Raw genomic sequence first — 26,663 nt, forward strand, 5'->3', positions numbered from 1 at the left:
TCGATGTCATAGACATATTTTGGTTGCCTTTGTAACAAACTTGTGAATTCAAATCAGCTTCTGGTTCTTGTTATAAACACTGGGTTTATTGCAAGTGCTTTCTTATTCTTTTAATAATAATATTTAAAGACACTAATATGTTACTACAAGTTTTAAATTTGTATTTTTTTTCTTAATATTCTTACTAAAATTTCACTAAGCTAACTGAAAATAAGTAACATATTTATAAATTCATTTCCTTGTGTTTTAAAATTTTTATGTATATTTTCATTTTAATTATATGTTAAATTAACATGCCCATTTTGTTTCAATTTCAATTTAAAATTATGCATAAAAAATAATGATTTAATTCATGAAATTAATTCTATATATTAAACTAATGATTACAAAAATAAATAACAATATAAATTGTAACGACCCAAAAAAATAAATAAATAAATAAATAAAATAAAAAAATTATTAATTAAAAAAAAATTTACTATTATTATTAATTAATTATTATTAAGAAAATTAATTAAATTAATAAATTTAAGGATTTTGGATATATATATATATCCAAAATCCTTAAATTTATTAATTTAATTAATTTTCTTAATAATAATTAATTAATAATAATAGTAAATTTTTTTTTAATTAATAATTTTTTTATTTTATTTATTTATTTATTTATTTTTTTGGGTCGTTACATAAATCCCGATTTTCATCTCTTTAGCAATAATTAAAAAAATTAATGAAATAGAAAATTATCAAAATAAATCAATACATTTTTATAATTTAATTTAATTTTTTTACAAAACAGGAAAAATTAATACAAAATTAACTACACCTATCTTTTAATCCCCCCTCAGAACCTATATATGCATATAGAGCACAATGAACGCCTAAAATTATATTTATATATGTATAGGATAAAAAGATATTAACCAACCCTGAGATCTGATAAAAATACAAAAACTTCTTAAGTTTATCAAAAAGACACTTACCTCTCTTAAGACTTGATAAAAAGATAGGAGTCTCCTTAAAATTTATCAAGAAGATATAAACCTCTGAAGTCTCCACTTCCCTTATATTTGCCAAAAAGATAAATTTTTTTTTTTTAATTTAGAACTAAATATTAAGCAGTCTTGCTATATGACATGAATCTGTGATAACATGAACTCAAATTGAATGAATGCAACAATCTGGAGTCCACACTACTTTACCGACAACTGTCCAGTCACATGGGCTTGTATCAGTATGGATTCGTAGTTACTAAGGTTACGTTTGATTTGCAGAATGACTATTCCCAAAAGCATATTAGTTTTAATTAATAAGTTAGTTACAATTAGTTATACAAGAAATTATGTTGTTACTATAAAACAAATAATGATATGAAATATTTTATGAATCCATGATAAGGAATAGATAAGGAATAACTATTTCTAAATTTTGTCATGAGATATCTATTCCTTTCTTAATATATGTTACATCTAATTTGTGGAATGCCTCTACTCTCAAGAATGTATTAATTTTAGTAGATTAGTTACAATTAATTATATAAAAAATTATATTGTTACTACAAAACAAATAACAATCTAACATTTTATGAATTCATAATAAATAATAGATAAGGAATAACTATTCACAAATTTTATTATGTGGATGTCTATTCATTTGTTATTACATATTGAATGGAATAAAAATGAAAATATAAGGAATAATTATTCCCTCAATTGTCAAAATTTAAATTATATTAAATTTTATTTCAATAAATAACTATTTTACTAAATCAAACGAATTGTTAGAAATACATACTACAAGCATGTTTTAAGTATTAAGTGCCCAAAAATAAAATAGAATGAATGGAAATGTAAAAAATTTTCCTATTCGAAGGTTAATATCTTTTTGGAGACAGCAAGTTCACGAGTTTGATTTTCTCTCAATTATTAAATGAATTATCAGGAGTACGTCAATGGACGGATGACTTTTAATTCCTATGTTTGGTGCCTATCCAAAGTGGCTGGGGCTCATTAAAAAAAAAAATAATAATCTTTTTGCTCTATTATATATAAAAAGTCAAATAAGTGCAGGTTGTGCTGATTAACAACATTCTCCAATCTCATTCACAAAAGCGTTAAGATTCTTATCCGAAGATCCTCCTTGCTTCACAGCTTCTCTTGCCAACTCCCTCCACCTCTTTGCATTCCTCCGCATTTCTTCCCCTCTTTCACCCCCATCCATAACAGTTTCCAAGCACAGCTTCATCTCGTCACTTTCCACCACGCCCTCCCCATTCACCCTGACGCGCACCCCCGTCTTCCACACGTCTTCAATCAGCTTTGCGTTCGTCCCTTGGTCCGTCCATTGCGGAAACGCCACCACCGGAACTCCCGAAACCAGACTCTCCAACGTCGAATTCCACCCGCAATGGGTCATGAAACAGCCCACCGCCGGATGCGCCAGAACCTCCACCTGCGAACACCACGCCACCACTATTCCTGCTCCTTCCAATTCCTCGCTGCAGCTCAGCTTATTGTCATCTTCCTCTACTTCTAATTCCCCGCTTGCAGACGCTCTTATCACCCACAAGAACGGCCGCTGGGTGTCTAGCAGCGCGCGTGCAATCTCCTCCATTTGTTGTTTCGATAACACCGCGATGCTTCCGAAGGACACGTAAATAACCGACGCTTCGGACTTCGAGTTCAGCCATTCTATATACTGATCACTCGAACATTTAAAGAGTTGGCATCCGAAAGATCTGTCGGAGGGATCTTTACAGTCCAAAAATGCGGATGGAATCAACGGTCCTATTGGGACCAAATTAAGACTCTCGACGGCTCTGAACGCCTCCGGTTCCAATTGATCGAAACTGTTCACGAGAACCTTCGGGCTGGTTTCGGCATCAAGTGCTTCTATTTGCTCTTGAAATGCTGTGAGGATGCAGGCGTATGCAATGTTGGAGGAGGGCAGCAAGAGGGAGGGCAGGTCACGGCTCGTCAAGGATGGCAAATGTGGTAATTTTACTGAACATGAGGGGTCACTGCTATTGTTCTTGATGACGTCTTCGTAACCGTGGAAGTAGAAATAGTAAACATCCAAGACGGTAGCTGGTTGAATCCAAAAGAGGGCCGACGGAATGTGAAGCTCACGCGCCACCACAGCAGCCCAGGGAAGGAGCAGGGTGTAGACCAAGCAAGTGATGGGGTGGCCTCGGGTTGCGCTGGACTCGATGAGGGCGGTGAGAGTTTTGGAGCCGCGACGCTTGATCTCGGCAAAGTAGAGGTTGGCGTCGTCGGTCGGTTTAAGGCCATCGTCGTAGCCGTCGGAAAAGGTGGCGAGAGTTAACCCCTCGGGAACGATGGCCTTGCTCATGCGGCGTTGGGCGGACACAGTTGTGGCGAGGGTGACCTTCACGCCGGTCCGAAGAAGTCTCTTCGCGAGTTGGAGGGCTGGGTTGATATGGCCTTGGGCCGGGAAAGTAACGAGGACGACGTGGCGATGGGCCATAGAGGGCGTGGGTTGGCGGGATCGGTATCCGGATGCTTAGGGGGAGGGTTTTCTGGCTTGCAGCGAGTTGACGGAGCAAGTGTGGGTATATATGGGCTTTAAATACTGGAATGGGGAGTGCGAATGAATAGAATAAATTAATCATGCTTACATAAAGAAATTGATCTACGAATTCGCAAGGCTGGGGAATGAGTTAATTATTGAGAAGGTGACGCGGGAAGTGACGAATTGCGTTGGGGGTGTGGGTGGTGGGGTAGTGTCGAATTGCAGCCGGTCCTTTCTTTCCCTTCTTTGGATAGGATGTGGAGGAGTTTTTATTGTTTTATAATTAAAAAGAAATAAAATATAAAATAAGATTGGGAAATTTTTTTCCAAAATAACGCTTACGTAATCTCGCAGCATGAAGCTGTGAGATTTAAACTCATGAGCCGCTCTGACTTGGATGCGTGGCAATGAGAGAAACAGCGAGCAGGTGACACGTGGTGACGCTGAACCAAATCTCGCAGCTCGAAACTGCGAGATTTAATGAGGGCATCGAACTGGAACGTGACACGTGGCAGAAATCTCACAGAATAATTTAATATATTTTAATGATAAAATATATTAAAAAATTTCAGGTGCAATTAAAATTGGTAATTTAAAATAAAGTTCAAATTTTCAATTTATTATACAATAAATTTTTTTAATAATTTTTTTTAAAATAATAAATCGGGAAATAAATTATTCTGCATAATAAATTATTTCCTGATTTATTACGCAGAATAATTTATTTTTCGATTTATCATTTTTAAAAAAAATATATTAAATAATATATTTTTTATGGAAATGACACGTGGCAAATCTCGCTACTCCAAGTAGCGAGATTACCTCAGGATTATTCCAAAAAATATTTTTTTAAAAAAAATATTATTTAATATATTTAAAAAATAAAGGGTTAAAACGGGAGAAAACTCTGATTTTGGGTCTATATGGTGCTGTCCTTTGATATATAATTGAGGGCTTATTAATTGTCTGGACCCTGCGTGGATCAATGAGGTGATTGAGCTGGGTGCGATGTGACTCAGCTTTTTCAGATGCGCTCCATCTGCTCGAGAAAAATTGTCTGTCTAATCTATAGTGTTGTTTGGGTTACATCTGAAAAGGTCGTTCACATAAGAAATATTTCGTCAATTTAAAATTTTATTTATTTTCCAACTTTTAAAAAATTGTATTAGAAACCTAGAAAATGAGTAATTTTTTTATTTTTAATTTTTAAAATAATCATGAAAAAGACAACTGATTTTCTAATTTTTTAAATTATATTGATAATATTTAAAAATAAATAATAGATTTGGGTTTCGAATTTGGATTTGAACATATTTAAAAGAAATTCTTGCATTGCTCACACAAATTAAAGTCTAAAACCTGAATTGCATGCTTTCATGTGTAATATAAGAGTTAAAAATTTAGAAAAATAATGAAATGACTTTTTCCAATTTTTGTTGAAAACTAAGGTGTAGTCCAAGAAGGGGGATGAATTGAGTTTTAAAAATTTTCTTTTAAATCTTTTTAGGAATTCTTAATTTGTTGTTGATTCTTCAAACTTTTAGCAAAAACTTATTTCTTTATTTAATTTACAACCACACAAACATTCAACCATTCAAGTAATCAATCAATCAAACAATTTGAAAGTAAACCAAACCAAGATTAAAGTATACAACACTTTAGCAATGTACGAACTTAAGATGATTGTTTGTTTATATAAGTTCTGTAGATATGAATTTTAACCAAACCCTGCAGATAATGATAATATATGTTTGCTGATATAAAGCCCTGTTATTAATAGATTTGATTTTTCAATATAATATATATATATATATATATATATATATATATATATATATATATATAAAATCCAACACCCTTTCCAAGATTCAAATTTCAAATAAACCTTCACTTAAAAGGTTTTAGGGTGTTGACCAATTAACGTACTTCCTAATGATTTCCGTAAATTATTGATCAACCAATGTAATTCTTTTCGGTTTCCGCAAGGCCACAAATAAATTAATTTTTCAGTTTATTTAATATCCAATCCACGTAGTTTATATGATTAATAAATATGAATCATTCACGCAGTTTTATATGTGCTAAAAATAAAGAGCAAAGGAATGAGAGAATGAGACCAAGTTTTTACGAGATTCGGCTTATCCCCAACCTACGTCCTCGCTTTGGCAAACCACCAAAGGATTCACTAAGACCGGTTCATTTGCTGGGCGGAACAACACCGTTACACAACACTCCTTTGATTATGTTAGAGCCCGTCTCTCCAAACGATATACCCTCGTTCGATCACTCCTTCAATTAGGCTAGAGCTCATCTCTCTAAGCGATATCCCCACGCTTAGCCAACGATCCAAACACCTTGGAACGTCAAAGATCTACAAGAAACAGAAGATACAAGCTGCGTACAAGTATACTCTCTCAAAGAGCATATTAGTACAATTTCAAAACTATATACTTTCAATGTAATTCAATATAAGGAAATTGAAACTCGATTAAATTAAATCACCGAATTTAACTTCTTTAGATTTAAAGATTCAGACTTTGAAGACACAAATTCGTAGTTAGGATTGACAACAACTCAGTAGTAAAAGCCAGATGTGAACAAGAGAGATTTAAAGCACTTCGAGAATTCTTGATTGCTAAAAAAATTTCTTGGTTTTTAAAAACCTTGTATTGGGGGCTATTTATAGATGTTTAAAAGTTAATTCTTTATTCCCCAAGTTTTCTTGGAGTATGGACCAAGTTCTTGAAAAGAGTAGTGCTCTAGAAACCAAAATTAAAAATATTACCGTTGGAATTTTTTAAACACTGTTCGAGTGGCAGTTGCCTGCCACGATCTGTCAGTCGCCTGCCATAGTTCAAACTTGAAACTCAGAAGGTAGGCAGTCGCCTGCCAAAGCACAAATAGGTGCCTGGCCAACCCAATTGTCTGGCAGGTTCCTAACAATCGCCTAGGACCCTACTGTTTGCCATATTTTAAAATTTTAAAATGAGCAGTCACCTGCCTTCTAGAAAACTAAATTTTAACTTTGAAAACTTCTTCTCATTTGAGACCTTTATTATTTTAATTTAAGAAAACGTATTTTCAGGTCTTCATAATTGGTTTCAATGAGCTTCAATTCAAGTTTCTTGTTCTTAATAGGCTTCAATTCAATTTATATTGAGTATTACATGAAGTACTTACATAGAAACTTCTTTAAAACTCTTAAACCCTTCAACCCTTGAAGTCTTCATGTATGTCCTTACTTTGAGTCTATCTTTTCTTCAAGCTTTCAATGTACTTTAGGCTTTTAACAAGTTCACTTTAATATGCCCTGTTCTCATAATCTTCAAGCTCTATTAAATCATCTTTGAATCCACGCCTTATGTTTCATATGATCATCCTTATTTGAAGTACAAGTTTTCATGAATTCTTTAACCTTGCATTCATCATTGAGTCATGAAAAGACATTACTCAATCAAATATGTTAAGTTTCACTTGTTTGTTAGTATCAAAACAGGATGTTAAGCCTTGTAAGAGCAACATTTGTGTATAAATTTAGAATTTTTTTTTTAAAAAAGGTGGCATTACTATAATTATTTTAAATAAAAAATAAAAGATAAATTATTTTCACTAGCAAATGATATCAAAACAATTTATTGTTATCCATTTATTTCATATAAGTGTCGTAAAATGAAAAATTAGCTATATATTTTTTTTTGCAATTTTTTCAAAAATTTTAAACAAAAAATGAAAATTACTTTTTAGAATTAAATGGGCCTTACTTATTTAAAAAAAAATAATTTTAAAATAGTAATTAAGATTACTTTAAATTAATCATAAGTAGTCATTTAAAAAAAATGGATGTCAATTTCAAAATGATAATGATGTACAATGACTCTTCAGTCTCTCTTTCTCCCCCTTAAATTTTCTTCCACTCTCTCTTCAAGCTTATTTCTCTCTCCTGACAATTAGTAATCTACAACTACTCCACTCTATCTTTTTCTCGAGTGAAGGTCATACATTCTATTGAATTTTTTGTAACCACTTATGTATAAGTATATTTTAGAAAAACTGCTAAATTTAAAAAATATTGAAAGTTATAAGTGGTGTATAAGTATAATTTAGAAAAACTTCTAAATTTAAAAGATGTTGAAAGTTATAAGTGGTATTTGATTAGTTTTTAAATAAGTGGTATTTTAATACTTATTTTTATTATAGTGTGTTAATTATTTTCAAAATATATTTATTTACAAAATTAATATTGTATAATTAACAATGTCATTAATAATTATTTAATACAAATAAAAGAAGAAAAAAAAAAACAAACTGGGTACACAAGCATAATACAAGTACAAAGGAGGGCTCATATTGAAAGATCCTATACAGCCAGCACTACTCCTGAGTAGAACCACTCGCGTCATAATCAGAATCGCCGGAAGCAATGGATGGAGTGCTCACATAAGATCGGCGAGCCGCATCAGATGACGGGCTCAAAGCAGTTGCATCATCGTTGGAAAAATTGCCCGATACAGTGACTTAGGTGATGCTAGGGCTAGAGATGGAATGCTAGCAGAAGAAGGCCGTGGTGGAGTGGGTGCATAAGGTGGTGTGCGCAAAACTAGGAAAGAAGGGAGTTTTAAATGATTTTACAGTTTTGACCAGCTCGCACCAGCTTTTTTCTAATCGCACCCTGGTAACACCCCTAACTGAATTAGGAAAACATGCTTTCGACCAGGTAATGCTAGAGTGGAGTGCTGGTTGCGCCTTGGTCGAACTCCTTGAGAATTTGGAAGCTCAACAGATTCATGGGCTCGACTAGGTCACGCTAGAGGCAGTGCTGGTCGCGCCATGGTCGAGCTTCTCAAAAATTTGGAAGACCAGCAGACTTACAGGGCTTCGACCAGGTTGCACTTGTGAGTGCTAGTTGCGCCCTAGTCGCACCTCAACTAACCTATAACCTATTCAATGGATCCTAGACTCGACCTACTTTACAATGAGAAACCTATGGACTCAAAGAAAAAAGAAAAATAAGAAATGCAATTGGGTTGCCTCCCAGAAGCGTTAAGTTTACCATCTTCAATTAGATGCAATGAACGCTAATTTCGAACTCACCCATGTTAAAAAATGGGAGTTTCTTCCACCAAACCCCCATTAAACCATTTCTCACTTACCCAAAGCCTTCCCTCTAAGTTAGAGACCGAGTCATAAATGGCAAAGATCTGCTCGTATGGGTCCTATAAGCCAGATATAGAGGGGCTATCAGGCTTAAGTATGTCCTCAAGGGGATTCTTCCAAAGAATCGAGGGGTCCACTTTCTCAACACATTTTCAATCATGTCAACGTCCACAGATTGGACGTCATCAGGGGGATGTTGGGAAGCATGAAACACATTCATCCAGAGCTACATATTGCCAAAGGATACGTCCATGTTCTCAGTCCTACACCGAATGCAGGCATTAGTCGTAGCTAATAATGGTTGTCCTAAGAGGACAAGGATTGAATCTTTAGTCGGGTCGGTAGGTTCCATATCTAGGACTATATATAAAGTCCAAAGGTAATAAAACTCTCCGACCTTCACTAAGACATAATCAACAACACCCTGAGGCCTTTTCACTAATCGATAAGCAAAGTTCAATATGACCGGAGTGGGCTTAAGCTCTCATAAACTGGATTATTTATAGACTGAGTAAGGAAGGAGGTTTACACTTGCTCCTAAATCTAAAATAGCCATATCGATAGTGTAAACATCGATTGCATATAAGATAGTGGCAGCACCGAGGTCCTTAAGTTTTGAAGGAATGTGACTTAATAGAATTGAGCTCATATGCTCGGTTAGCCTGACTTGTTTGTTCATGTGCACCCTAAACTTGCACTTTTGGGTGCACAAGTCCTTGAGGAACTTGGTATATGTAGTTACTTGTTTGATAGCAATTAAGAGAGGAATATTGACTTGACTTGCCTGAATGTGTCCATAATTGACTCAGTATTGGTTTCCTTCTTAGATTTTGAGGGTGCATGAAGGGTTGCAAGGCATGGGGCTACAAGGACATAATGGGGAAGTGCTCCATCATTGGAGGGGGTAGGTGTCTTAGTATCAGTTATAGAATTGGAGGAAGGAGGATTATATGGTTCAGCCTTGGGCTCTTCCCTCATCTTCTCCCTACCCTTTCATTGGTCTAAATTCTCCCCAACCCTATTGTTTACCTCTCTACAGCTCCTAAAAATGGTCACAGCTTGGCCTTGCTAATGATACGTTGAAGGACTAGTAGCCAGCTCACATTCTACCCCATATTGGCCCGTAGGATTCACTAGAGGCTGACTTAGCAAATTACCCTCATCTCTCCTACTCAAAGATGTAGCTAGTTGGTCCATGGTGGCTTCTAGCTTGGCAATAGACTGGGAGTGGGAGTGGAGTAATTGTCAATCAATTTGACGATTAGCCTCAATGCCCTTAAGGGATTTCAACATCGTCCCTTGAAGAGATCTATTATATTGGGGCTGAGGAGGAGATGGTTGCTGGTAAGCCAAAGATCGAGGGGAAGACACGGGAAGATTTTGAGGATTTAGAAAAGGGCGAAGAGGTGGAGCAGTGGGTGATTGTTAAGGTCTTTGAGCTTGAAAATTCAGAACTTGTGGCCTCCAGGAGAAGTTAGGATGTGTACTCCACCTAGGATTGTACTTGTTAGAGTAGGGATTATTGGTCAGCATGTCGTACCAATTATGGGTGGCCTTAACTTCCTCCTACACAAACTCAGGTGTGGGAGGTGCATGGGGGCAATTATACGAGGTGTGAGAGGGATCAGAATAGATGGCACACACCTCTGCACACACGACAAGCTAAGGTTGTTGTCTTAAGGACAAGAATTGATCTAGTTTTTTTCACAATGGTGTGTAGCATGGGTGCAAGGTCATGGCATGTGGTTAACTCATAAACTCCCTTAGGATGGGAAGAGGAAGGTTGGGATGGTTTACAAGTAGCAACAGTATGTTGCTAAGAATTCTCGACGAGGGTCTTAAAGAGAGTCCAAGTCGTATTCTCGTGCTTTGTGAGGAAAGTACCTCCATAAGATGCATCAACCATGGACCTATCTCGTTCAGATAACCCTTCATAAAAAGTCTTAACTAATTGCCACCTAAGGACTTGGTGATGTGGGCATTTACCCAAAAGATCCCTAAATCGTTCCCAAGTATTGAAAAATTGTTCCCCATCTATTTGTGAAAAAGTGGTGATTGCCTTTCTCAACTGGTTAGTCTTCCCAATAGGGAAGTAATTTTTTACGAACTTGTATTGCATGGTGGCCTAGTTAGTCACTGAGTTCGACTCTAAGGAATTCAGTCAATATTTGGCTTTATCCTTAAAAAAGAATGAGAATAGCCTTAGACGGAGGGCATCATCACCAAAGTGAGGTATACGGTTGGTGGAACAAATTTCAAGAAACTCATCTAGATGCTTGTATGGATTTTCAGTCGAATTCCCAAAGAAGTTAGGCAATGTTAGAGGTCTTGATTTCAAACTATGCCGCCTCAACATCTGAAAACCAGATGTAAGATGGTAAGGTGTATGCATTGGGTGTAAAGTAGTCTCTAAGAGGCCGAAGAGTTTGCTTCTCTGCCACAGGTTGATGGGGAGCAAGAGGTTCTGGATTTTGATAAATGGGAAACCATCAAGGTTCAGCCATGAATTTAGTTTCTGAGGACTCAGCTAACTCGGGACTAGAGGTAGATTTCTTAATTGACTTACAGAATCTTTCAATTTCAGGGTTTATAGGCACTAACTAAGGATCCAAGGAGTGCAAACCCAACATATGCAAGTTTAGCACACAATCAAGACTTCAAATATCAAACTAAAATTTAAAACAAAAGAAAATAAAGAAAAACAAAACATGTAGTTACTACACTTGAAATTGGCTTACTACCGTAACTGAGTCCATGGCAACGACACCAAAATTTGATAGGCTTGCTGTCTTTGGTACTTAACTACCAAAAATAATATTTATAACCTAACTAAGCCCAAGTTTAGCTGAACAAGGAGTGAGTCGAGTGTCAATCTTCAGGGAATCAATGCAGTGGTTTACCAATTTTAGCCTAGTTTACTACGCTTTGCATAAAAGGAAAAAGATGAGATTTTTGGGTTGTTTTCTAAACTACACAAGCAATGAAAGTAAATTGTAATTAAAGCTACTCCCAGAAAGCAAGTCTCAAATCATGAATCCAGCTTAGGCTCTTGTTCGCGATAACTATGTTCGGTCAGCTATTCGTACTAAGTTAGGCAGTCAAATGAGCCATTCGAGGGGCATAGGGTAGCCAAGGTGCACCAATTGTTCAAAGCGCGATCAGAAACCAAGGTATACCTTATCCAGAGAGCACGAAACACTCTATAGAAACCTTAACCTATTACGTATAAGTGACTAAATCCCTAGCTATGCTATCCTATCCCCTAGGATTTTATCACAATAGGAGAATTAAATGTGCATGGAAATTAAAGACATGGTATTTAAATTGCAGAATTGAAATCAAAGCAGAGTAAATAGACAAGTATTGGAAATGACATTAATTGAAGCTCGAAGGTCTATCACTACCAATCAAGATTACAATTGAGAACCAACTAATCTATGTAGCAGCTCTCAAAACTTGAAGATTGTCACAGGCCTTCGAAGAATTCGAATAAAAACCAGACATGGAATTGAAAGAAAGTAGCAAATCTAATTTAAATAGCAGCTAAAGGCACTATAGGTCTGCCACTAACCAAAGAGGGGCCAAAGGGGAACCCTAATCACATATTTGAAGTTTGGTTTTATACCCAAAAGGGTTTACAAGAATTTGAATTCAAATCGGGAAAGTTTTGGCAGAAATCTCGCGAAACAGGTTTTGAGTTTGAACACAGTCGACCAGATCGCACCCTTGTCTTCCTCTAGTCGCGCCCTAGTCAAGACTCTGGAATTTAAGGGTTTAGTCTGTAGGCTTCCTCAACCTAGTCGCGCCTAGAGGATCTCGTTGTTGCGCCCTGTTCAAAACTCTCAAGATATCTACTTCAGTCAGGCTTATGTTCAGCCGACCTAGTCACCCCTCAGGGTCTTTTGGTCATGCCTTTGGTTGAACTTCTCAGCTTCTCTACTTCAGTCTGCACTTTGGAGTCTTCATTTTGTGGCCTGGTCATCCCTTGTGTTTGCTGGTCGCACCGCATGGTCGAGCAGGGTCTTATTTTCTTTGATGAACTAAGGCTTTGAGGACTTTGTTGAGCATCTGGTTGAGCCTTGTGCTTCCCAATTACTCCCTTGACATCTTGCATTGCTTAACTCCTCGATTTTAACGTAATTTTCCTGAAATATGAACAAACCACAACTCCGAACCATGATAAGAAAGGTTAATTACTAGATAAATGAGAACAAAACATAGGTAAATAGGGGCCTAAAATAGTGCATTTTAGGGACACATAATCTTCATTGCAATCTTCTTCTGAGAGTGTATTAGAGCTTTACTTGTATACGTATTTACTCTATTCAAAGATTTATTCTTGTACAACTTGATTTTGATTACTTCTTGTATCCTAACAATTGTGGAATTGAGTTGTTGACAAGTGAAAGGGATTTTTGCTTGAGAGGCTTCTTTGCCTATTGAAGGAGAGAGGCGACTCTGCGTAGTGAAGGAGAGGGGCTACTCCGCCTAACTAAAGGAGAGAGGAAATGCCTAAGTAAAGGAGAGAGGCTACTTTTCCTATTGAAGGAGGGTTTTGAAAGGCTTCTCCGCCTAGCTACTAGGAGAGAGAGACTTCTCCACCTATTGAAGGATGGATAGTGAAATCCTTAGTGGGTTGCATGAGGCAAGGACATAGGCATGGAATGCCAAAACTTATTGGAAAGTAAGGTGTACTTCCAAGAGTGGGGTGAATTTGGTTTTTAAAACTTTCTTTTTAAATTCTTGTTTTACAAGTTCTTTTAGTTTAGTATTAACCCCCTTTTCAATTTAATTTGCAATCACAACAATCAACTTCACAAGTACATTTAATTTGTAACAACCAACACTCAAACCAATCAATGAAGTAAGCTTGATATTGCAATATAAAATAGAAAATCCCACCAATATATTAATAAGCTTTGGTATTAATCAATCAACGTACTCCCTTGTGGTTTCCACAATATATTGATCAATCAACGTACTCCCTTATGGTTTATGTAATTCCCAAAGGCAAATTAATATCTAGCAAATTAAGTACACAACCACACAGTTTATAAGTGCTAAAATTTAAAGAGAGTAGGGAAGAGAGTGACACTGAGTTTTTACGAGGTTCAGCTATACCCGCCTACGTCCTTGCCTTAGGAAACACACCTAAAGATTCCACTATACCATTCCTTTATGGGTGGAGCAAACCTTTACAACACTCCTCTAATAGGATATAGTCCTCCTCTCCAAGCGATACCCCCACACTTAGTACAATGATTCAACAATCCGAACCATAAAAAATAAACAAGAAACAAGAACAAATTCTTGTATACAAAGACACTCTCACAATAGAGCTAATTAGTACAAGCTAGAGCACTAATATACTTCAAATCAAATATCAATAAAGAATTAATTTGAAGCCCAAGAAGTTAATCACTGGGGGTTCTTTCTTAGATTTGAGAAACTCAATAATTACTCAAAGAACTGTAGGCTTTGTTTAGCAAAATCTCAGTAGAAATCTTCAGCAAGAGTTTGAGCAAAAGAGAGCTTTTGAAGAGTTTACAATATCAATGTTTGAATGCTAATTGTATTGCTTTGGTGTTAAAATTCTTGGCTTTAGGAAGTATTTATAGAGTTTAGAAAATAATTTCATGTTTCCAACGTCACTTGGATTGTTTCCCAAGTTTTTACAACGTTTAGAATTCAAAAACTTAATTTTGGAAATTTCCCATTACTGTTTAAAATTTGAAATTTCTGCTGATCATTCAACTGGGCCTATTTTTTTTGGGGTCAGTCAAATGGGTCAGTCAACTGGGCCTATTCTGTTTCAGCAAAAAATTGGAATAAAATATGTCAGTCGACTAGCCTTTTTGGGTCAGTCGGCTAAGTTGTCAATTTTCCATAATTTTTTATTTTCAAGACTTTGATGCTTTAATTTTTGAAAAACTCAAATGTAACTTTAAAAACCATTTTCCAAGGTTTTCAAAAAATGGTCTCTAAGTATGTAATGAAACCTAAAGAGCTTCATATATCCATATTGATATCGAATGAAGTACTTACATGAGACTTCTTAAACTTAAACACTCTAAGCACTAAGTCTTCATGCTTTTCCATTTCTTTGAATCCATCTTGACTTCATGCTTCAAGCTTCATTAGATTTGTCTATCTTTGAAACCAAGCTTCAATGTCTAGCTGAGCTTTCATCCAAACATCAATATCCATTAAGCTTTCATTTGATTGTCTTTGAGGTATAAGCTTTCTCTTTTAATAAGTCTTGTGACCATTTTGAGCACTCGATCTTGAACTTATATGATTGTTTCCTGAAACATTATCACTTTAACCAACACATATTAAATTCCCTTGATTTGTTATCATCAAAATAAGATTCGTAAGTCTTGTTAGGCCAACAATCTCCTCTTTTTGAGGATGACAAATAAGGAGCAAAAGTGAGTTAACCTTGATAAAGGCTCCCCTTTACAACAAGCATACTTTTAACAATTTGAAATAATGAAATATCAGATGTTGTCAAAATCAATTTTTAAGTTCATATTTGAAAATATATATATATATCAGTGTTTATGTCTCATATTATATCTCATATTATCATATCTCATATCAGCATATTAGCATATCTAAGATCTATCTTTTTCAGAATCAATGATGCATCATTCATTTTTGCATCAGCATATCTAAGATCTATCTTTTTTCAGAATCAATGTTGCATCATTCATTTTTTTCTCAAGACTTTTCTCCCCCTTTTGACATCAATCAAAAAGTATCAAAGCAAAGTCAGATGCAGACACTTGAAAGCACAAAATAGAAAATCATATTCATCTAGATGCATACAAAAGTGTCAAAAACACCGGGAGATATAAAATATTAAAAAAAATAGAAACATAGTATCATGAAACTGAGATACAAAGCATAAAGAGCAACAAAAAATCAATCATTTGCAGCATCATCATCATCATTAGCTGCATCTCCTTCATCTTCTCTAGTGCTTTCATCATCACCTTCTTCCTCTTCTTCTGTTGTTTCTTCTTCTCCATCATTTTCATCATCACTTGCAGGAGCAGAGCTAATATCAATAGGATCTATACCACTTGAAGAACTAGCCAGATGTTGTTCAATACAACCAAGTCATTGATCAAGTGTGGAATAGTTGGTTTGAAGAGAAGCAAAATTCTCTTGAAGAGATTGGAGTCCAGATCTCATGTCACTATTGAAGGTGGTGAATTGGTGATAAAAAGGAAGGAACCAGGAAGGTATAGCATCAATTTGAGAGGTAGGGTGTTGAACTGGGGGTTGTGGTTCAAGAGCTTGCCTTTGCCTTCCACTACCTTTGAGAAACCAACCTTGCTCATATTTTTCATGTCCCATTTTCTTGAGCATGGTAGAATTGAAAAGATCATAATGGTTACGTTTAATATAAAGTTAGTAGGAGAGGGAACATGTAGATGAGCAAAGATCAGATTCAAATTTCCTCCATAAGGTAGAATGACCTGGCGAGCTTCAGTATGTGATATCATCCATTTAAGAACTAAGCTTGATAAGTCAAGTTTCTTGATTTTGAGCAAAGACCACAACACAAAGCAATCCAGGTATGAGACATAAGCATGAGAATTAGCTTAAGGGAGGATATTATATGTGATGATCTTTTGAAGTATCTGGGCTTGGAGGTTCAGTTGTTTGCACAATGGAGGATTTTTGAAGGAAACAGGTTCGTTAACCATGATTAATGGAAAAAATTCTTCGGGAGTAAATCCTGCCTCCATTATCCATGATGATCCAAATTGAAGACATTCAAATTCTCCTTGGCTTATGTTGAAGATATTGGCCACGGTTTGAGGTGTAAGAGCAATGGACTTGCCCATAACTTCGGTAGTGATTACCGATTCTCCTTCAACCAAGTTGGTGTAGAAAATTTTTACAAGCCTAGGGAAGTGTCCTTTGGCTTGGTAGGTAACAAAATTTTTCCAACCCAAGTTACTAAACATTGATAGGATGTGGTGAAAATTTTCTTTGAAAAATGAAGTATCAAGAATTTTACCCAGAATCGAATCTGTCGAATGAAGATGATTTCTGTAGAAACTCATAGCATTTGGAGTGATGAGCCATTTTTCAATGGAGGAGTCTTCAGTAGCTTGTGAGGAAGTCTTATGCCCAACCATTTTTTATCTCAGCATCATGAGTTTTGAATGGTTAAAAACCTAGATTTTTGTGGGTGAATGATATAGGGTGATGAGTCTCAAAGATTGATCAGAGGTTTTTGGAATTTGGAGTGCTTACGATCAAAAGGGAATGAAGGAAAGAGAGAAGCAAGATAGGGTCAGTTGACTGACGGCTCGAAATGTTAGGGTTTTGCGTTTAATTCATTTTTAAGCTCTGTTAGTTAGTCGACTAGACTCGAGGTCAGTCGGTGGACCTTGCTCTCTTTTAAAATTCGTTCTTCAAACAACCTCTCTATTGTGTAACAATCCAAGCTCTCATCTTATAGATATAAATCTATCTTCTGGTAGATGTTTGGTAAAAATATCCACTTATTGGTCATTAGTGTTCACAAATTCAAGTAGAATATCTTCCTTTTGCACATGATCTCTTAAAAAATGATGTCTTATGTCAATATGTTTGGTTCTTGTGGAAATATTTATTGCACTTGTATTATCAAACTTTATAGGAATTTCTAAGTACTCTAAATTAAAGTCTTTTAATTGTTGTTTCATATGTTTGAGCACAACAACTAACTGCTGCAACAAACTCAGCTTCAGTAGTAGATAAGGCTACATAATTTTTTTTCTTAGAGAACCAAGACACAAGAGATCGTCCTAGAAAAATACAAATTCCACTTGTGCTTTTTCTATCAATTTGACATCCCACATAATCTACATCTAAATAACTAATCACCTCAAATCCAGTATCCTTAGGATACCATTGTCTTAAGTCAATAGTGCGTATCAAATATCTTAGGATTCTCTTCACCGCAATCTGATGAGATTCCTTAGGAGCTTATTGAAATAGGGCACACATGCATACACTAAACGTTATATCTGGTCTACTATGTTAACCTTATAGGTCACATCCGATTTTGATAATGAAAAATACTTAGGTATTTGAAGGTTTTCAAGCGTATGTGCAGACTTATATGAGCATTTCAAGGAATGACACTTGAAGCAAGATATAAAAACCCTGAAGATTCTATTTCATATTGTAAATTCAATTAATGTATATGGGTTTGTAATAGTAACTAGGTATATGGTCTGTAATAATTACCTGCATGTCATGCATATAGGATATATGGTAAGCTCAGTAAGACCCTAGTATGACTCTAGGTCCCAACACTCATGCACATATATTATACAAAATTCAGGAGTTTCAAAATTGAATTAAATTGAATATTATACAAACGATTGAGAGAGCTCAGGCGATCAAACCCCAGGAGTTCAAAACTCCTCAGGCGCCTAAACCGTTGAAAAGTCAACAGTTGACCTAAGCTCTCGGGTGACCAAACCATTTTATGCATATCTTCCACGGGCGCCCGAACCCTTTGAAAGGGATCCCTCGCCAATTAAGGAAACCAAGGAAATGAGTTCAAAAACAGCTCGAGTGACCGAATATTTGTGTTCAAGCTATTAACCCGCCGACCGGGCACACTAACCTACAAACAAATGTTTCTGACTTTTGTTCGGGCTACCGAACCTACACTCGGGTTACTGAACTATTTTTAAGGGTTTTAAAAAATGAGTCTGGTTGGGCGACTGAACCTCAGTTCAGCCACCCGAACCTTCTCGGGTTAAAATTATTTTACCCCAGGTAAACACAGGTTAATTTGGGTTAATACTTCCTAAGCACTTTAGAACTTTTCTAATAATACCCTGAAGGTCCCAAAGGGTTATATTTTTTACCTTGCCTATAAATATAGACTCATTTGTGAGGATTAGTAATTAATTAGAAAAAAATCATTAGCCAAAAATCCTCTCTACTAAAAAATCCTACTTTTCTCAAATACCCTTAAACACTCATTTCTTTTATACATCTTGGTATTGTAAGAGCTTTGTAAGTGTGATTGTAATTTCTAGATAGTGCTAAAACTCCCACTTGATTGAATATTGATATTATTTTTGGGGAGTTTGGCTAAATTTTATCTCATTGATTTCATATTATAAATCTTTGTTGGGATAGACTAGCAAGCTTAGGGGTCATTGCATAGTTGTTGCAAGACTCCCGTAGCTTTGATTTTTGTTGTGCAAAAATATTTTCAACAAGCCAAAATATTTTTCAAACTAGTAGTGTACTTATCTCATTGAAAAAATTTTTCTTGAGCTAGTTTGAATATCTAATTGATATCTTTGGAATCTTGTTTGGTTATTGAAATCTGCTTTACCTAGTTTCAAAGATATTGCTTGTATTGAACACTCTTGAGCATTCCATTGATTATACCATATTGAGTGTTGTTTGCACAACTATTTACATCACTAAGCTTACACTATATCCATATTGTTGATGTGTATGTGATTTCTTATATTGGGTACATATCTACTTTACATGAAAGTATAATTACTGTACCAGTTTTATTGAGAAAAATACTATTGTATTCCAGGCGTGGCCTGAGGGGGCTGTAATCCAGTTCGGTAAGGATTGTGTGTAAAGGTTGAGGTTAGCCCTGTGCTAATTGACCTGATTGTTTAGGTGTTGCTCCACCTGCTTAAGTGAGCATTATAGTGGTAATCCTTGTGCTTGTTAGCCAAGACAGGGACGTAGGCAATTTGCCGAAACTTGATAACACTTTTGGGTGTCACTTACTTTTTACTACTTTCTGGTGCATGCTTGGTTGATTGAATTGTGCTATTAATTTCTGCTACATATTGCAATTGATTTATTTTACTTGCACTATATTGACTTTAGGGTTGTGAAAATACTGTAGTTAGGGTATTGACCTAGGGCATCAATTTTAAAATACCAATTCACCCCCCTCTTGGGATCATGGTATAACTAACAATTGGTATCAGAGCCATGTAACATAGGCTCATAGTTATTTTGCAAAAGATCTTAGATGACTCATAGCATCGTGACCCCTTTCCCTGAGGGACCATCTTCCACATGACCTCCGATTTTCAGAGGTATTAATTACACCTTCTGAAAATAGAGGATGCACATCTACCTTGAAAATATAGATTGGAAGGTGTGGAGGATCGTCTCTAAGGGAAATTATGTTCCTATGAAAATAGAGGGTACAACTAGAGTTCCTAAAATTGAGGAAGAATATAATGATGATGATATGAAAGTTGTTAGTTTGAATGCCACTGCTATGAATAATTTGTATTGTGGTCTTGATGTGAATGAGTTTAATAAAGTAATGACATGTGCTACTGCAAAAGAAATCTGGGATAAGTTAGAAGTCACATATGAAGGTACTAGGGATGTGAAAGATAGTAGGATAGATATGCTGACTAGTAAATATGAGGCCTTTAAGATGAATGTAGGGGAGTCCATTCAGAGCATGTACACTAGATTCACATACATTATAAACTAACTGCATGCATTAGGTAAGACCTGTCCTACATATGAGATGATTAGGAAGATTCTTAGAGGCTTGCCTTTTGTTTGGGAAGCTAAGGCTATGACCATTTCTGAGGGTAGAGACCTTAAGGCCATGACTTTAGATGAATTGATAGGTTCCCTGATTACCTATGAATTAGCCATAAATGAGAGAGTCAATGAACATAATAGGGCGAAAAAGGTGACTGCATTGAAAACCTCCACTAATACATCTAGTGAATGCAGCGAACTTGACTCTGAGGATGATATGGCCATGCTAACTAGAGAATTCAACAGATTCTTCAGGAAGAATAGAAAGTCATACAAAAGATATAGAGAGTCTGCATCTGAGAAGGGAGAGTCTAGTAAAAGAAAATAAAAATCAAATGCTCCCACATGTTACAATTGCAACAAATTTGGGCACATTAAGTCGGACTGCCCATTACTGAAAAAGGATGCTAGGAAAAAGAAGAAATCCATGAAAGCAGACACTTCATGGGATAAATTAAGTAGCAGTGACTCAGACTCAGACCAAGACTGAGAGGTTGCTAATTTGTGCTTGATGGCACATGATGATGAGGTATCATCTTCTCTCTCTTTATCTTCATATTATTCGTTTGATGATTGTGATTTTGATTACATGCCTACTTTTAGAGAATTATAATTTGAATATATTCGTGTATCTAAACTATTGAATAAAATGACCAAAGAAAATGACGAATTGAAAAAGAAATGCAAAAATTGGTCAAAATTGTTTGGAATTGCAAAAAACTCTCATGCTTCAATTTTGAAAGAAAAAAATGTGACTATAGCTAAGCTTGAGAGGAAATTGGAGGATAGCTCCAAAATTGTTTTTAAATTCACCGAGGGAAAACACAATTTTGAAAAACAACTCGGTGCCCAAAGAAATTCTCTAAGTAAAGAGGGTCTAGTTTTAATGGCATTGAAAATGTTTGATGACCTAATCTTTACTTAGGACATTTCACACATGAATCAAAATCTCAAGTCCCACCTAAAGATCCTAAGTGTAGAATGAAATGTTTTAAATGCAAACAAATTGGCCATATTCAATTTTATTATCCACTTAGGAATAAGCCTGTGAAAATTAGAAAGTTATGGGTAGTTAAGGGTGATCCAGTTACTAATCCCCGTGGAACTAAAAAAATTTGGGGACCCGCATCAGTTACTTAATCTATCTTCCAAGTGTGTATTAGATTTTCCTCTTCCAAGGATAGGTGATACCTAGATAGCGGGTGCTCACAGCACATAACTGGCAACAAGGAAAAATTTGCGTCAATCATTCCCAATGATGGAGGGTATGTGACGTTCGGTCACAATGCAAAGGGACACATCATCAGCGTAGGTAAGGTTGGCAAGGATCCTTCCCTGGTTATTGATAATGTTCTATTAGTTGATGGGTTGAAGCATAATCTATTGAGCATAAGTCAATAGTGTGATAAAGGATATAAGGTATCATTTGAAAATGATAAATGCATAGTTGAAAGTAAATTAGATCATAAAGTTCTTTTTACTACAGATCGACAAAAAAATGTTTACACTACTACTTTTGATAACTTAGCTTCACAACAAGTAACTTGTTTTTCAGCAATAAATGAAACTAGTTGGTTATGGCATAGGTGCTTAGGACACGCTAGCATGGACTTATTGTCAAAACTAGTAAGAAATGATTTAGTGAAAGGCTTACCTAAAACATCATTTGTGAAGATAAAATTTGTGATGCATGTCAAATGGGTAAGCAAACAAAGTCAAGTTCTAAGAAAAAGAAATTTATATCGACCACTAAACCACTTGAAATGCTTCACTTGGATTTGTTTGGTCCTAATTATGTGCAAAGTCTTGGTGGTAAATCATATGCTTTTGTCATTGTTGATAACTTTTCTAGGTTCACATGGATTTTATTTCTCTCACATAAAAATGAATCATCTGAACAGTTTACTAAGCTTTGCAGGAGAATTCAAAATGAAAGAGGCTATAAAATAACTCATATAAAAAGTGATAAAGGCACTGGAATTAAAAATGAAGGCATAAAAAAATATTGTGACTTAGAGGGCATATCACATAACTTTTCTGCACCTAGGACCCCTCAACAAAATGGCATGGTAGAAAGAAAGAATAGGTCATTACAAGAAATGAGTAGAACTATGCTGAATGAACATAAGCTACTTAAATAGTTTTTTATGACCTTATCGGTCACGCCCGGTTTTGATTATGACAAATACTCTTTGTATCTAATGAGTGTTTGAGGTTTTGTGCAGGAACTAAGATTGTTAAAAATCAAGATGGGCATAAAGCAAGTAAAGCCTGAAGACCAACTATTGTTTACAATTGTATTACATTTCATTTGTGAAAATTGGTCTGTAATAGTAACCAGGGCTCTGGTTTGTAATAAGCTCACACACATCACATGTATGATAATACGTAAGCTTAAAAAAACCATGAATGAGAAAGGACCTTAGAAAGACCTTAGGATTTCCTCTTCGGTTGACCGACACCGGACTTTTTCTGTGTATTCATAATCATAAGTGACCTAGGACACACATATTTGCACATATGTTTGTTAGGCACTTCATTAGGGTTTGTATGTCTCAAAATGGGACCAAAATGCACACTTGGTGCACTTTCGGTCGACTGAACTGGGCAGTTCATTCTGCCCTGGTTGACCGAACCAGGCCTGGGTCAATAGTTGACTAAGGCCCTGGTCGACCGAACTAGGTAGTTCAAAAAGCCCTAGTCGACCGAAACCTCCCTGAGTCAAATTGTTAGAATTGGTGTATTCCCAAGAGGGGGTGTGAATTGGAATTTTAAAATTTATCACCTAGGTTAAGCCAGATAAACAGCAGTATATACACAACCTAGGGTCTGCCTATTCAATTTCCAAATGCGTAGATAAGTATAATGTGAAATCTAAGTCATACGCATCATTCACCCATAACATACATGTGTGGCTAATATAAAGTGCGGAAATATAAATGAACACACGATATGTTATCGGGGTTCGGCCAACTGTGCCTACGTCCCCGCCTCAAGCTCGCAAGCTAGAGGATTCCACTAAGAGCTCACTTAAGGGTGGAGCGTCACCGTTTACAACCAGGTCAAATTAACACAGGGCTGACCTCAACCTTAACCAGGTCAATTAGCGGGGCTGACCTCAACCTACACGCCTTAACAGGACGACGCACCTAGCTTTCCTAACCGGGTCTAAGCCAATCCGGGACTATTCCAGGGCTAGTCTCCCTCTTCAGGCCCGTGCTTGGAAATACAACCAATGTGTATTATACTGAAAGGGTACAGTGATTGTGCTTTCAAGTAAAGCAGATATGTACCCAAATTCACGCAATAATATACACCACAAATATGAAATAATTTGTAAGCTCAGTGTGGTCTAAGATGTCAACTCTCAAATAGATTTACTATCAGTGTAATGCGTACGTGAGAGTGCAAACCTAAATGATCTTTGTATCACAGGATATTCAATCTAAGTGCTCAAACAAAGATATTATCCAGACTTCATATATTTCAATCAACAAGTTTTCTCAATACACATGTGTATATGAAGCTCTAGCAACGTATAAGTTTGGTTTGCAAAAGGATATTCAATCTTTGTATTCAACAAGAGATATATGAGTTAACGAGTATTGCAACAAAGATTTTATCACACTAGCAAATATCTCATCAAGTATTTTCAAGATTAATAACGCAGTAGATATTTGAAAATGTTTTGCAACCAAAATACAATTACACTCTTCCTCTTCTTAAGATGTTGCAATGGAGGTGCAAATCTTAGAAGATCTATCAGAGTTTTCTTAGGATAGACTTATTAATAAAGTCCCCTTAGAATGCTCAAGGTTTAGCTCTCAAGGATAATAAAGCAATCAAATATGAATGGGAGAGCAAACCTACTTAGACTAGCACTCAATCAACTTACAAAGAGTTCAATTTGTATGAGAAGGTAAGTATGAGTGTAGGAGGCTTAAGAATAAGTATTATAGGGTTTTGGATTTTCAAAGAATTTTCCCTAATCAAAGTGGCTAATCCCCCTTAATCTTTGCAACTGAAGACATATATATAGGCAAGGGAGAAAATATGACCGTTGGGGACCTATAGGGTATTATTAGAAAAGTTTAATGGAGTTTAATGCATTTTAACCCTGTTTAGAAAAATATTAACCACGGTAAAAATGGGAACAACCCGAGAGGTCCGGTCGACCAAAAGTGGTTCGGTCGACCAGGACTCAAGTAGCTCGGTCGACCGGGAGCATTTTGAACTGAGTGGTCGGTCGACCGGAAAAAGGCGATTTTCAAAAATATCGCGGTTCGGTCGACTGAGGCCTTTTTGAACTGCTCGGCTCGGTCGACCGGGTTGTTGGGAATTTTCCCAAGACCCTTCGATCGACCAAGTAGTTGGAGTACAATTTTGGTCGGTCGACCGGGAGGTCAAAATGTTGACTCTCAGGGTGTTCGGTCGACCGAGGTCAAATGACCTATAAGGGGTCGGTCGACCGGGACCGGGTCAAATAGTTGACCCGGACCGGTTTCGGTAGACCGGGCAAATTTGAACTGAGTTGGCCGGTCGACCGAAGGTGCACCAAGTGTGCATTTCGGTCCCTTCTTGCAACATAAAAACCTTATTCAAGTGCCTATTACATACAAGTGCAAAGGTGAGTGTCCTAAGGTCACTTGGGGTCCAATTTTGAAGACACCGAAAAAGTCCGGTGTCGGTCGACCGAAGGTACACCCTAAGGTCTTTTTATGGTTCGGTTTGAGCTTACAAAGTAAATCATTCATGTGATGTGTGTGAGCTTATTACAAACCGAAAAACCCTAATTACTATTACAGACAATTTTACTGGAAAATATTATAATTAAGAGTTTATGAAATTGTCTTCAAGCCTTTCTTGCTTTGTGCACATCTTGATCTTATCATTCTTGATTCCTGCACAAAAATTCAACTACTCATTAGATACAATGAGTATTTGTCATAATCAAAACCGGGCGTGACCAATAAGGTCAACACAAATATTTGACCATTTGGTCGACCGAGCCAGTTTGTTCTCCAACTACCTGGTCGACTGAGGGTCCTTGGGAGAAATCCCAGCGGTCTGGTCGATCGAACTAGTTAGTTCAAAATGGTCTGGTCGACTGAACCTCGAAAAATTGGAAAATCACCCTCTGCTGGTCAACCGAGCCTTTAGTTCAAAACTCCCTTGGTTGACTGAACCATATGTGACCTAGTCAATCGGACCTCTTGGGTTGCCCTGATTTTTACCGCGGTTAAATATTTTTTAAACAGGGTTAAAATGCTTTAAACATCATTAAACTTCCCTAATAATACCTAATAGGTCCCCAACGGTCATATTTTCTCCCATGTCTATATATATGAGACCATTTGTGAAAATTAGACATGATTAGCTACGTTGATTAAGGGAGAATTCTCTGAAAATCCAAAAGCCTATACTACTCATCTTTTAGCCTCATTCACTCAAGCTTACCCTCTATTAGTGTCTAAATCTTTTGTAAGTAGATTGACTGTTTTTTTACAAAGGTTTGCTCTCCTTGTTCTATTTGATAGATACGATTTTATTTGAGAGCAAAACCTAAGGATTCTTAGGGGACTTTATTGATAAGTCTATCCTAAGAAGACTTTGATAGATCTTCTAAGCTTGCACCTTCATTGCAAGATCTTGAGAAGATTGTATTTGTTTTTGGTTACAAAATATTTTCAAAATACCTTCAAATATCTAGTGTGCTTTATCTTGATAAATATTTTAAAGAGATATTTGTTTGTGTGAGAAAAATATTTGTTACAATATTCATTGATTCATATCTCTAGTTGAATACAAAGGTTGAACTCTTTTTGCAATCCAAGCATATACTTTATGTGATACTTACATGCTTGAAATACCATGCTGATTCAAATACTTGAGACTTGTCATCTTTGTGTGAACTTATTGGCTGAATATCTTATGATACAAAGATTGCTTGTTTGACACACTCACGTATGCATTACACTGATAGAAAATACTTTTAAGAGTTGAACTATCTAGACCACATTGAGCTTACATATTGAATCATATTTGTGGTGTATGTTATTGCGCGAATTTGGGTGCATATATGCTTTACTTGAAAGAAAATTCATTGTACCATTTGATTGTAATATACATCTGTTGTATTTCCAGGCACGGGCCTGTAGAGGGAGACTACCCCTGGAATAGTCCCAGATTGGCTTAGACCCGGTTAGGAAAGCTAGGTGCGTCGTCCTATTAAGGCATGTAGGTTGAGGTTAGCCCCACTAATTGACCTGGTTAAGGTTGAGGTCAGCCTTGTGTTAATTTGACTTGGTTGTAAATGGTGCCGCTCCACCCTTAAGTGAGCTATTAGTGGGTTCCTCGGGCTTGCGAGCTAGAGGCGGGGACGTAGGCACAGTTGGCCGAACCTCGAT

At 36.3% G+C, this 26,663-nt stretch overlaps 1 protein-coding gene and 1 non-coding gene across 2 annotated transcripts; one reads left to right on the forward strand and one right to left on the reverse strand.

Moving 5' to 3' along the window:
- Positions 1 to 2,015: 2,015 nt before the first annotated feature.
- Positions 2,016 to 3,649, reverse strand: LOC131150245 (crocetin glucosyltransferase, chloroplastic-like). Its single transcript, XM_058100853.1, has one exon. It carries the CDS (start codon positions 3,484 to 3,486, stop codon positions 2,080 to 2,082), a length of 1,407 nt encoding a protein of 468 aa, XP_057956836.1. The 5' UTR covers positions 3,487 to 3,649; the 3' UTR covers positions 2,016 to 2,079.
- A 7,000-nt stretch (positions 3,650 to 10,649) lies between these two features.
- On the forward strand, positions 10,650 to 10,755 carry LOC131152454 (small nucleolar RNA R71). The gene has a single exon (XR_009135955.1). It is a non-coding gene; the product is annotated as a small nucleolar RNA R71 (small nucleolar RNA).
- The last annotated feature ends 15,908 nt before the right edge of the window (positions 10,756 to 26,663 follow it).

Source organism: Malania oleifera, chromosome 3 (genome assembly GCF_029873635.1).
Source record: "Malania oleifera isolate guangnan ecotype guangnan chromosome 3, ASM2987363v1, whole genome shotgun sequence".
Lineage (NCBI taxonomy): Eukaryota > Viridiplantae > Streptophyta > Magnoliopsida > Santalales > Ximeniaceae > Malania > Malania oleifera.